The sequence below is a fragment of the Nilaparvata lugens genome, chromosome 9 (assembly GCF_014356525.2).
Source record: "Nilaparvata lugens isolate BPH chromosome 9, ASM1435652v1, whole genome shotgun sequence".
Taxonomy (NCBI): domain Eukaryota; kingdom Metazoa; phylum Arthropoda; class Insecta; order Hemiptera; family Delphacidae; genus Nilaparvata; species Nilaparvata lugens.
Genome location: NC_052512.1, coordinates 20,678,320 through 20,691,700, shown reverse-complemented (window position 1 = coordinate 20,691,700; position 13,381 = coordinate 20,678,320). Strand labels below are relative to the sequence as shown.

Genomic DNA, 13,381 nt, shown 5'->3' with positions numbered 1-13,381 from the left:
TACGTATTATTTATCAAGATTCTGGCATGCATTGTTGTATTTGTATTGTTTGATGTGTTTTGTTGTGTGCAGACGTGAACGAATGCGAGCAGACACCCGGGCCATGTCAGTTCTCGTGCGTGAACACGGCCGGCTCGTTCGAATGCGCATGCGCGGCTGGCTACCGTCTGCACACAGACGGCACGAGTTGTGTGGACGTGGACGAGTGTGCTACGGGCCAACACGTGTGTCAGCACGCGTGCGTCAACACCGAGGGCAGCTACGAGTGTGCGTGTCCCGCCAAAGGGTATCGCAAGGTTGGCGATCGCTGTCTCGGTCAGTTCACGCTCACAAACTAACCTTAAATTTGAAATCACTTTCACACTGACTAAAGCTACGTTTACACTATGTAGCTGGTGAGCTATATAGCTGTACTATATAGCTGAGCTATTTAAAATTTGAGCTACATATAGCTCTGTCAGCTACATATAGATCTGCTAGATGTAGCTCTGCTATAAGTAGATTAAACGCTAATTTTATGTAGCAGAGCTATATGTAGCTCTGCTAGATGTAGCTCTGCTAGATGTAGCTCTGCTATATGTAGCTCTGCTACATGTCAATTTTTGTTTATAGCAGAGCTAGATGTAGCTGCTCTGTCCTTGAATGAAGGATGCCACAGCTGTTTACTGCTGTTTGCAGCTGTTTGTAGCTGTTTAGTGCCTGCTGGGTTTACACCAGATATCTGTACTCATTTGTTGTCAGAGTGCTAGTAGGTTACTGTGCATTGCGAGCATTGTTTTATTGACCGAGCGAAGTGAGGTCTAAGATTCATAGTCGACGGTTTGGCATTTCTCTTAATGTTTAAATGTTTGAATGTTTATATGTTCATATGTTGCGCATTTACGGCAAAACGCGGTAATAGATTCTCATGAATTTTGACAGGTATGTTCCTTTTTCAATTGCGCGTAGACGTATATACAAGGTTTTTGGAAATTTTGCATTCCAAGGATAATATAAAAGGAAAAAGGAGCCTACTTCATACGCCAATATTAGTGTAAAAATCAGACTATAGAATTATTCATCATAAATCAGCTGACAAGTGATTACACAGATGTGTGGAGAAGCCAGTCTATTGCTGTATTTCCATAAGGTCTATAGTTTCAATCAGGTACTTATAGATGGGAATACTGCGTGAGGTCTACTGTTCACAGAACTAGACTGTATATTATTGTGCAATGATGGAGAGTGAATTTGACTGGAATAGAGACAAAATAATCCAATATATTATTTTTCTCTTTCCCAGACTAGGCACTAAACAGCTGCAAACAGCAGTAAACAGCTGTGGCAGCCTTCATTTAAGGACAGAGCAGCTACATCTAGCTCTGCTTTAAACAAAAATTGACATGTAGCAGAGCTATATGTAGCAGATATAGCTACATATAGCTCAGATTCTCTTTGATGTTTACCGACAATTTTGGATAGCTCATTTTCTGCTATATAACTGAGAAAATAGGCTTAAAACTGCTGTATAGACAGGCTTCATAGCAGATCTCCAGTGTCACTTTTTGAACTTTTGGCAGAGCTACATGTATAGGTGGTGGGGCTTTGTTGGTGCGGCTAAATATCTACTTAGATATGTATGGCCATGACTGTAAGTTGGTAGCCGTGGGCGATTGGTACCACTGATAACGTATGCCAGCCTGCCAACAAAGCCTTGCCATTAAGGGCCGGTTTCCGAACTCGGCATTTAGTTGAGTTCTAGACTTTAAACAGCTGGATTCAGAAAATTAGCTTTCCAAAACGGGGCGTAGTCGCAGTTTTTATTTTCTTATTTCTATAATTGGAAACGTTTTTCCTTGACGAAATTAAACATTTCTGAATAATTCAAAACAGCTGAAACTTTACACTACTTTCTCTTTATTTTATTTTATGTTCAATTTTCTAGTTTTTTGAAATTTGATTCAAACGTGACTTTGACAATGACTACGACCACGCCCCGTTTCGGAAAGCCAATTTTCTTACTCAGGCTGTTTAAAGTCTAGAACTTGGCCAAATCCCGAGCTCGGAAACCAGCCCTTATTAGGGAACTATAAATACCTCTTTAAAGTCTTTATAGTTCCTTAGCCCTTAGTTATCATGGATGCACTACGTCACACACACTGCACGAATATTGATGACAGCTGTACACCAATTGTTTGGGGAACGTGTAATTTCGAGAAATGGTAGCATTCCATGGCCTCCCAGATCCACTGATTTTACAGCTTGGGATTTCTTCTTGTGGGGTCGGTCACCACAAGCAAAGTGTTCCTTAGTCGACCTGCAACAATGGAAAAATTGAAAGCCACGATTTGAGAAGCGATTTCAGAAATTCCAGTTGTAATGTTACGTCAAACCATGGACAATGTAACGAAGAGACTACAGGAATGTTTGTGTAGAAAAGGAACACACCTGCAAGATGTCATCTTAAAAATGAATGTTACGGTTTAATTTCATCAAACTATCAAAATGAAAAAGTTTTCTCAAGAAAACATTTTTTTCCGATCATTACTTTTTGAGATATGAGCGCCTTAAGTTCAAATGTCTGGGACAGAGAACATTTCAAATTCGGTAAGAAATAAATTCATGATAATATTTAGTTGATACATTCTTCATGGTATTGATGATTGGATAAAACCAAAATTTCCTGAAAATATCAATTTTTGATGAAGTTTTCAATTTACCAAAAATAACTTTTTTTTAGTCATTTTTAGTAAATTGAATAACTTTCTCAAAAATCGATATTTTTAAAACATTTTTGTTTTATTAAATCAACAGTACAATGAAGGAAGAATTTATCCTCCGAATCTCATGGATTTATCTCTTATCGAATTTGAAATGTTCTGTCCCAAAAATTTGAACTTTAGGCGCTTATATCTCAAAAAGAGTAACAGCTGTGGAGCTCAAAATGGAGTCAAATATGGAGATTTGGCAACACTGTTGTCCCATCTTTTTTCACTGCTATTATAACGTGGTAGTTATAATATAGTAGTTGATTGAATTGTGTATGTTTGCAGACATCGACGAGTGCAAGAACTCGACAGTGTGCCCGTCGCCCGGCAACTGCATCAACACACTGGGCAGCTTCCGGTGCCTCTGTCCACGTGGCTTCCGCCTTCACAGTTCCGGTATCTTCTGCACTGACTCAGACGAATGCTCTGACGACTCCAAGTGCGAGCACGGCTGTCAGGTCAGTCACCAAAATCACTTATTTAGTCCAGTCACTATATACATTGGAACATGCAATTTATATTGTAGTTCTGATTTTTTAAAATATTATTTGGGTGTATAAAAGAAGTCCAGAATCAATTTCTTCATGCAAAATTTCCTTGTGCTAGATACAGAGTGGCCCAAAAGCCTCATATTTTCGGCTCATTTTCCAGTTTTCAGCTATTTCTGCCAAATCTCGTAATCGGACAGAAAAATTGCTCTGGTCTTTTTCGTAGATTATAAAATTCTGAATGAAATGAGATCATTCGGAACTCTCTATCTCCAATGAGTACTGAGTTATGATTTTACAAAAATGAGTGAAATTTGAAGAATAAATCAATTTTGATGAATTTCAGTTTTTGATCAACAATATCTTTCGATTGTTACAATTTAGATGTATAATTCAAAATCCATCTGGGCGTATTCTTGTGCTCTACAATCTGAGATTAGGTAGAGCGCTCTATCTCATATATATTTCCAGATACACCTGACAACAATGCACCATGTATTGTGAAAAACACCTAATTTTCAGCTTCAACCATCATCACCAACAAAATTGTCCTCACATTGATATTTCGCACAATGACATAAGTTCATGAGATTATGATTTATGAGAATCACCCGTTAGATGCGCTTCATATCAGTATTTCCTAGTGGAGAGGCGCGCTTAAGAACACCTCAAAGATCAAAATTTCAAACACTCATAACTTTTGATTAAATGCTAATATTTCATCGTACTATACTTTATTCTTCTCTGCTCGTCAAGGCAGTTCAAAATCATGCATCATAAGTCAAATTCGGTCGAAAAATGGGAAAATTATTGTTGAGTGTACTTAATCCCATATTCCAATACACAAAAAATGGCCAATTTCTATATTCAAAAGGGGGTGTCTTTTTTATGTCTATTTCGACTGGACTAATTACATTGCTATTCCTTTTCTTTGAAAAAAACCCGTACAATCTTATTTGACGTCCTCTCCCGTGCTATCGGATGGGCACGTTAAACCAATCTGAGACATTTCTGCTCTGCGGACTCATCTGAAAACGCCCAAAATAACGCTCGTGTGACCTAGACCTAAAGCCTGGTTTTCATCAGTAGAGTGAGTGGTAGAGTTCCCTGGGCAAGTACTAACTATCTTGTGAACTCTCCCGAAGAAAACGTTCATGGTAGAGTACTAGTTTTTAGTAGAGTAGAGTGGGATAGCATCGCGGACTAGTGCTCTACCACTTGCCTTCCCCCACCACCGGTTCTCACTCTACTCTACCACTAATATGCTTATGAAAACAGATTCGAGCTAGTAGAGAAGAATCGTGCCATAGGCTATCAATTTTAAGAAGTATTGTTATTTATTAAAAAGTGTTTTAAGTGTTAATTTATTAAAAAGTATTTACATTTTATTAGATTTTATAATCAGTTACCGTTACATATAAGAGGTTTACTAGTGAGTGAATATAAACTTGAAATTGAAGATTTTCTAATAAGAAACTTTTTTTATACCAATGATGAATATTCTGCCTTCAATAAGGAGAATTTTTAACACATTGATGTGATGACTTCTTGTTGTTTTTATGTGGTATGATTATATATGTAATGATATGTATTTTTTTAATGACGTGGCCTATACAAATTGTAATTTGTCTTTGTGACAACAAATTTTGATTTGTTTTGGACCTCACTATAGGTGCATTATTGTATTGTATGTGCAGAATGTGATGGGTAGCTACCGGTGTGGATGCCCTGACGGATTCCTGCAGCACATCTACTACAACCAGTGTGTGGACGAGAACGAGTGTGCCGGTGGGGACAACCCATGCGGGGAGGGCAGCACCTGCCTCAACACACTCGGCAGCTTCCGGTGCGGTTGCCCGGACGGATTCCAGCATGACGCCACCAGAGCGCTCTGCATACAGGTAACTAGGACAAGGTCTATAAAAACCAGGTCAAGACACCTTTGTTCCTTATGGAGCGGCCATTTTTTGGGGGTTTTATGGCGGTACATTTCAAAATCCAATATAATTCAACTCATAACAAAATCTCCATTATAAAAACTCCATTAAAAGCATTATACAAACTAATGCAAATAATGCATAGTGCAAACTAATGCATTATAAAAAACTAGCATGCAATGCATACATTATAAAAACAAATAATATGCATTTTAAAAACAATATTCTAGTTCAGATAATATGTAAATTCAGGGTTTCAATTTTTTAATAATGAGATTTCAATAATAAAAGGTTTGACAATTTATTTATTATTAGAAATTGATCTTATTCTCAACCTATAGATTATGATTCATAAGGCATTGGGACAATACACAAAAATATGCAAGGCTAACCTAATAGTTAAAAGTTCCTGATCAATTAAATCTAAAAATCAATAATTCAGTTTCTAGTATTTTCCTAAATAGGCTACTATAATCTGTCAGAAGATTTTTTTACAATTCCAATTATTACTAATAACACATCATGTTATGTTCAATCTACAATGATAACAGCTGAAAATAAATTTCAAAATATTGTTGAACTAGAATCTCACAAAATGGCGATTTTGCAATACATCACGGGATCATGTCATGACCTCGTGTGTCTCCAGCTTTATTGTTCTGTCACCAGCTGGCTCATCGTTGGTAGCACTGGGCTGCCTTGTTGGTTTAAAGTATTTGGTGCTCTGTAATTTCTCTCGTTTACGTGCTAATTAGTGGAAAAGTTATCCTATAGAGTACAGTGATTGTAATTATTAGGTTGTGAAGTACCTGTTTCGTGAATCCAATATTTTCAAGCGTGGGCTGGGGTGAAAGCGTTTACTTCTGAAAGTGACCCGTACAACGAAGTTTTGACTCCATTTTGTGGTTGGTTTTTGCTTGTTGTTTGTTTACGTGGGATAAATCGTGAGATTGAGGCCTTTTAGGGTGGATTTCAGTCGAATATGATAACGCCGGTTGAAGCCGACTCGAACTGATTATCTATCTCTATATTAGAGCTGTCAGAGCTTCACTCGCGATCAGCTGATCTACCGCGTCTCATCTCTATGGCAACGGCTGACGCTTTACTGTGAGCCAGGCAGTACCGTTACCATTAACCTATCATTGCGAACTGCGCAAGTCTGCTATTTCGGCGGCAGTTTTTGAAAGCTACTCGCGGCTCCTATTCGTCTTAACGGCGGTATTGAAAATCTACGTTACACCTGTCTTAATTTGATTCTCTCTTCCTCTTCCTATATTCCTTTTCTTTTCAGGAGCTTCCCTATTTCCTGCTTTGACCGCTCTCTTAGCACATTCTCTTCCCTTTTATTTTCCTTTTACCCTAGTAATGGAAATACTGTACTAGACATCAATCATTTTCAAAGCAGGTAACTCTTTATAATTTTGATCTTCGCTTACTGGTTGGACTTCTACTGCAAGAGACTATCAAAGAAAATGGCAGATGACATTATTAAATTCAAAACTACAAAGGGCAAACCGGGAATTATTTACAAAAGCCAAAAGTACCGTTGTTCTTTTCGCTCAATTGCTACCAATACTATCACATGGAGATGCCTTTATAAGGAGTGTTCGGCTTCTATTAAAACAAAAATTTCTTGTGATGGAACTGTGGAGGTATGTGGTGCGCACAAACATCATAATACAGACCCAGATCATGCTTCACCACCTCTGCCTTCTCCAAATAGTTCTCATGTTAGTGATGCTACTGAACAGGAAAGTGTATTAGATCAATCGTCCACCTCTGAAAGCCCTGCTCATGAATTTATGGATGAAAAGTTGCTGCTTCTGGAGGAAGAAAATGAACAGTTAAAAAGTCGACTTCGGGAGATGGAGGTGCAGCGGAATGCCGCCCTGAATCGGTCCATTGAGCTGGATCTCCAACGTATGCAGCGTATTGATGCTGCAAGTGCCAAGGATGCAGAGACTCAAACTGATGCTTATACCCACACCGCCAAAGCCCAGGACGGCACAATGACAAAACGGTTGTCTTCATTTATCAGTAAGGAATGGCTAAGTGATGACGATATAAGTGTTTATACTGAGTCATTGTTCTCTAGCTATAATGGCCTAGTTGTGGTGGACCCGGTTGTAGTTGCACTCTTAATTAACGATGGTGACTATGCTCACTCTTTTTTCAATTCAGGTATGTACGTCAACAAGAATGTTGCTTTCATACTTAATGACAATTATTGTTCTGTTGATTCAAATTCGAGGTGGAACGGCACACATTGGAGCCTGGTTATTTATGATTACGTTGACAAATCCTTCTATAATTTTGACTCGCTATCGAATTTTAATAAGCGAACACTGGATGCACTAGTGGAAAGACTGAATCCCATTTTTGATACAAAAAAGGTGACTCATGTGAATTGCTTGCAGCAGACAAATTCATATGACTGTGGAATTTTTGTTCTCTTCCACCTCGAAAGTTATGTAAAATCTAGATCTGAAGATATGAATAGCTGCCTTGATAAGATTATTAAGTTTGATAATTTTGACACTAATATGTATAGATGGCATGTCCTGAAGATAATATGTAATTACTTGAAACCTCAAAATAGCTATAATATGGCACTCCCAATAATATCAGTAAATGCCTCAGTACCTTCCAAAATTAGTGTAACAAACAAAACCCGCCTAGCAACTAGAAACAATTTTTCACAGACTTTGAGTAGTGAGCCTACTAAGAAGAGGAGGATAAATTCAAAGCCTAGTCAACCCAATAAACAACCTCTTTCTTCCACAACACCCGCAACAAAAATATCAGCACCCAAAACAAAAATCAGGCTGTACATGGATAGTCAGGGCAGAAATGTTGTTAATAAACTAATTAATAAAAGTAATAATTCAGACATTAAAAGTATTCTAAAGCCTGGTGCTAGATTTCAGGATGTAACCAAAGAATCTATAACTGATTGTTCTAACCTTGGACCAAGAGATGTAGCTGTATTCGTAGCGGGGACAATTGATGTGTCTAGGAATGAAGCCAAGGAATTCATATCAACACTGCGTCGTAGGCTTCAAGAGATGAGGCATACAAGAGTTTTTGTCTTTGATGTCCCCTACAGATATGATCTTCCTAAATGGTCTTGTGTGAATGAAGCTATTACGTGGACAAATAAAGAGATTGATAAAATAAGTAAGCATTTTAAAAATGTTACAGTTTTCAAGTTGAGTGGGCTTGGAATCGAGTTTCATACACAGCATGGTCTGCACCTGAATTATTGGGGTAAAGAATATATTGTCAAGTGTATTTTAAATGAGCTGAATTATAACTCAGTTGCTAGCTGTAGGGAGCCGATAATTCTAAAAAACTAGGAGAGCTATCCGATGTTGAGTATGATCAATTTCGGTTATCAGATAATGGGTGTAGATCTAAAGAAGATGATAATTCAACTTCAATATCATTGTGTGAAGATTTGAGCATTTTATCTCATATCTCCAGGCCTATCAATAACAATTCACGAGCAAACTTGAACAACATACATAAGAAAAAAACTGAATCATGTAAAAGGTATATCTCTATTGTTGGTTGGAACACTCAAGGATTTAATAGTAGTTATGATGAACTGACATGTTTGATAAAGGAGAGTTCATTCGATATAATATGTATAAGCGAGCATTGGTTAGTAAATAGAGCTGAGGTTGAGTCTATAGGTATTCCTGGATATAAGATTGCAAGTTACTATTGTAGAGCCAATATGACTAGAGGAGGAACAATGATTATAGTTAAGAATTGTCTTGACACTATAAAATTAAATAAAATTAATGAATTGTCTGTAGAGCATGTTTGTGAAATATCAGCTATTGAGATTCCTATCCTAAATGTAATATGTTTGTCCATATACAGACCTGACACTAATCTTGAATTGTTCTTCTCTGTGTTTGAGGATGTATTATGTTCGCTAAATTGTGGAAATAAGTCATTGATAGTGTCAGAAGACTTCAATATCAATATCAAAGAAAGCAATAGAATTACAAGGAGTTTAATGGCTCTGACTGAAGCCTTTAACTTACAACCTGTAACCTTTGAAATTACCCGGCCAGGAAGAGATAATAGTGGAACATGCATAGATAACATTTTCACAACAATTCAAGAGGAGAATCGCATCTCATCGGTTCTGCATACAGTCATGTCTGATCATGATGCAGTTGTGCTGAAAATTAACAATGATGGTCAAGTACCAAGCCCTGTTGCATCTTATAGATTTCTTAGAGTAATAAATAGTTCCCACTGTCATCATTTCTGTCATTTATTGAATAACTTCAATTGGTTGCCAATTTATACTTTCAAAACAATCACTGAAAAGGTAGAGTATTTTTTCCATCATTTCATGCAACAGGTTGAGGTAGCCTTTCCAAGTAGAAAAATAAAGTGCAAGGGACGCTTAAATGGTCAAATGAACAGATGGTATAATGCAGAGTTAAAGAAGCTTAGAACTCAGTGTCTGACATTGTATAGAACGCATAGTTATACTGGAATAGAGAGGTATAATGCAGAATACAAATATTATAAGAATAAATATAGAGCTGCAATACATAATACTAAGCTTGAATACAACAAAAATTTTATAGGCAGTTCTAATAATAAGGCTAAGGCTATGTGGGATATAATAAATAACTCTTTGAATAGGAAAGATAAGAAAGAGCCGGCAGGAAGAGATATATCTCCTGATATGTTCAATAATTTTTTTGTAAATAGACACAATATAAATTATAATGTCTCTGAGTGTAATAGTAGAAATGATGTGCCACTTTTTAATAATAATAGATGTATAAGTGAAAAATTCAAGTTCCCAGAATTCACAGTTACCAAAGTGTACAATACCTTGATGAAGTTGAAAAATAGCGAATCATATGATGTATATGGTTTAAAATCATTAATAATAAAGACTGCAGCCCCTTACATAGCGGAAATTGTCACCTACCTGTTCAATGAATGTATAAATAACTGCATCTACCCAGATTTCCTAAAATATAGTAAAGTATTACCAATACATAAGGGAGGCTCTAAAGGTGACGTCAGAAACTTTCGACCCATAACCATCATTCCAATTTTTGGTAAGGCTTTTGAATACCTAGTTAGTGAACCTCTTGTACAGTATTTTGAAGAGAATAAACTTTTTAGTTCAAGTCAATTTGGGTTTAGAGGTAATTTGAGCACAACATCTGCCATATCTGAGTTTATGGAGTTTGTAATGAACGGAATTGAGGACAAGAAGAGCAATGTTGCCAGAATGTACGATTATTCATGTGCTTTTGATACGGTCTCGCATGAAATACTATTAACAAAACTTTCTTTCTACAATATCGATCATAAAGTATTGAAGTTTTTCAAAACATATCTAGAGGGGAGGTTCCAGTCAGTTTACCATTGTGGTCTGAGTTCTGATTTCTTATCAGTAGAACGAGGGGTACCTCAGGGATCTATACTGGGACCAATACTGTTCTCAATTTATATTAATGACTTACCTACTTACTTGGAAGGCAATGGAAGAAGAATATTTTTATATGCAGATGACCTGGCAGTTATTATTAGCGATGGAAATCAGACAGATGCAAAGTCCAATTTGGAACAATGTAATCTTTTGATTGACAGTTGGAGTAAGGAAAATAAGTTAGCTATCAATGATAAAAAAACACTACTATAAGTTTCAGTCTAGCCAACAGCCCAAACATTGAATCTACCCTGTTCCTCGGAGTTTTTTTGCAATCTAATCTTAAATGGAATACCCATATAGGAAATATATATAATAGAGTACTAAGAGGGCTTTCTATGTTGAGAAGGTTGGCTGGAAGTGTGACAATAGAGGTCTTGAAAACAGTTTACTTTGCGATTATCCACAGTCACCTAGCCTATGGTATAATTTTGTGGGGAAATAGTCCTTTGGCTGGTAAACTTTTCCTGCTACACAAGAGAGCCATTAGAATATTAAACAATGAAGAGCCACGTAGTCATTGTAGACCATTGTTTATTAAGAATAAAATTCTGACTCTTCCTTCTATGTATGTCCTGGAATGTCTGTGTTATGTCAAAAAGAACCTGGATAAATTTAGCCTCAACTCTGATAGGCATACATACAATACAAGAGGGGCAAGTAATATAGGTGTTGAATGGTGCTCTTCCAGCGCATCATTGAGAAGTTTCAGGGCCCAATCTCTCAGATTTTATAATGCCCTTCCGTCATTGGTAAGAGACCTAGATGCCACCCAATTTAAAGATAGAGTTAGGAAAGGCCTAATAAGAGGGGGACTTTACAAGGTACCTGAATTTTATAAAATTTCACAGTCTATGTAAATCTGTTACTATTGTGTATGTTTAGGCTGTGTATACTTAGTTTGTGTGATCTTGTTTAATAGGTGGGTTTTAGATGTGATTGTGTTTTGGCTGTGTAGTCTTTTGTATTGTTAATTATTATGTATATGTATTTGTTTATATTATATTTATTTGTTTATGTATTTGTTTATATTTTGTATGCTTGTGATGATGACCAATGTTTGTTGTGAACCAGATGGTAATAAATATATTATTATTTTATTATTATTATTTGAATAGTAGACTTGAGATGCGCGTGAACACTAGCGTCAGGTGATCAATTTTCATAATGGCATGGAAAGTTGTGTGAGTGCGCCACACCAGATTTTTACAATTTATGACTGAAATACATCGGATTTATTGGGATCGGTTTATTGCAATTCATTGGTTTATCAAGATTTTTTATGGGTTAATCTGAAATTATAATAGTATAACGTTGTCTACTAATGCTTTTCCAGCTTATTAAATTTTTCGTGTCACGTTTTTAGATTCTTGAAAAACTTTCAATTTTATTCATACAAGTTGAATGATCTTAAAATATTTAACAACATCATTAGAATTGGTGATTCATTCGCTATAAGTATGGAGAATTTTACAGTCCTAGGTCAATCTTGAGGGGATTAAATGACGATGTATTTGAAGATACAGTGAATATACTGTATGCTCAGTGTCGTTACTCTATCACTTCCTTACTACACGTGACGTCACGCTGGCGTTCCCCCCACCACTTTGAATCTTACACCTGTGAGTGATCAACCTTCTGTCCACTTACGTTGATAGAAACCAAAGACCTTGAAGATGCATAGACTCACATGCAGCCCTAGTGTCGTACTTGGAATTGAAATCGGCCATTGAGGGGGCAACCTATAAGATTATTACGTCATACCAATGCCTTTGTAATCTATAATATTACAAATATATAGATATAATATATAAATAATAGTAATAAATGTAACTAAATGGTAATAATAAAACATAAAAACTAATAGTAATAATGAAAACAGAAAAAATCACACAAAATAAAACATAAATAATAGTAATAAAAATTGCTGTATCGGGAGAAATTTTTCAATAGGTTTCTTTTGTTATTCATTTTTAGTTATATGTCAATTATAAGTAATTTTTAGTAATATTGTATTTTTTGTTTTTGTTCTTAGAATAGAATTATAATTTCTTTTTAGTTTTATGAAATAGCACAACTCGCATCCGCGCTCAGATTCTTTCTTTGCGGATGCTAATCTTTCCATGAAATGTAATTTATATTAATTTTTGTTAACTGTTTTTGAATGGAAATAAATTTGATTTGATTTGAATATCTCGTGCTAAAATACCCCAATGGCGACCTTCAATTTCAAGTAAGAGCTATCATTGGAGAAGGCATAGGCATTGTGGGTCTATATCTCTTTAAGGTCTTTAATAGAAACCTACTCGGAATCATTTATTTTCTCTATGAAGCGGGCAAATCTTTTTTCCTACAGCTACCTCGAAAAGTTCCTGTTCCTGTACTGATTACAATACCCAAAGATTCACTTTTCCGATCTAGTGCGGGAAAAATTTTTTCTGCACTCCAGATTTGCAACATGGCAACACAAAATAGTTGGTTGGTTATATGGAGGATTAGTGCACGAAAACAAAAATTAAGTTGGTAACAATTACTGTGGTTAGATTTAGATAAGAATCATTTCAATGGCTACCCTACATTTATGATGAAATCCCAATCTAGAAATCCAAAACAAAAATAATGTTCATCTAAATCATAATTAAATAATCATCATTTAATAATAAATGATATTTATTTTCTATTGATAATTATTATTTCAACTGCAAGAAATGAGAAGAGTAGCAAATATATATT

At 36.0% G+C, this 13,381-nt stretch overlaps 1 protein-coding gene across 1 annotated transcript in view; it reads left to right on the top strand.

The window, feature by feature from the left end:
* Positions 1-13,381, top strand: part of LOC111058703 (fibrillin-2) — a 341,293-nt gene that overhangs the window by 311,119 nt on the left and 16,793 nt on the right. The window contains 3 exon segments of the mRNA XM_039435620.1: positions 73-315; positions 3,033-3,205; positions 4,933-5,136. Coding sequence (XP_039291554.1) covers positions 73-315; positions 3,033-3,205; positions 4,933-5,136 — 620 coding nt within the window.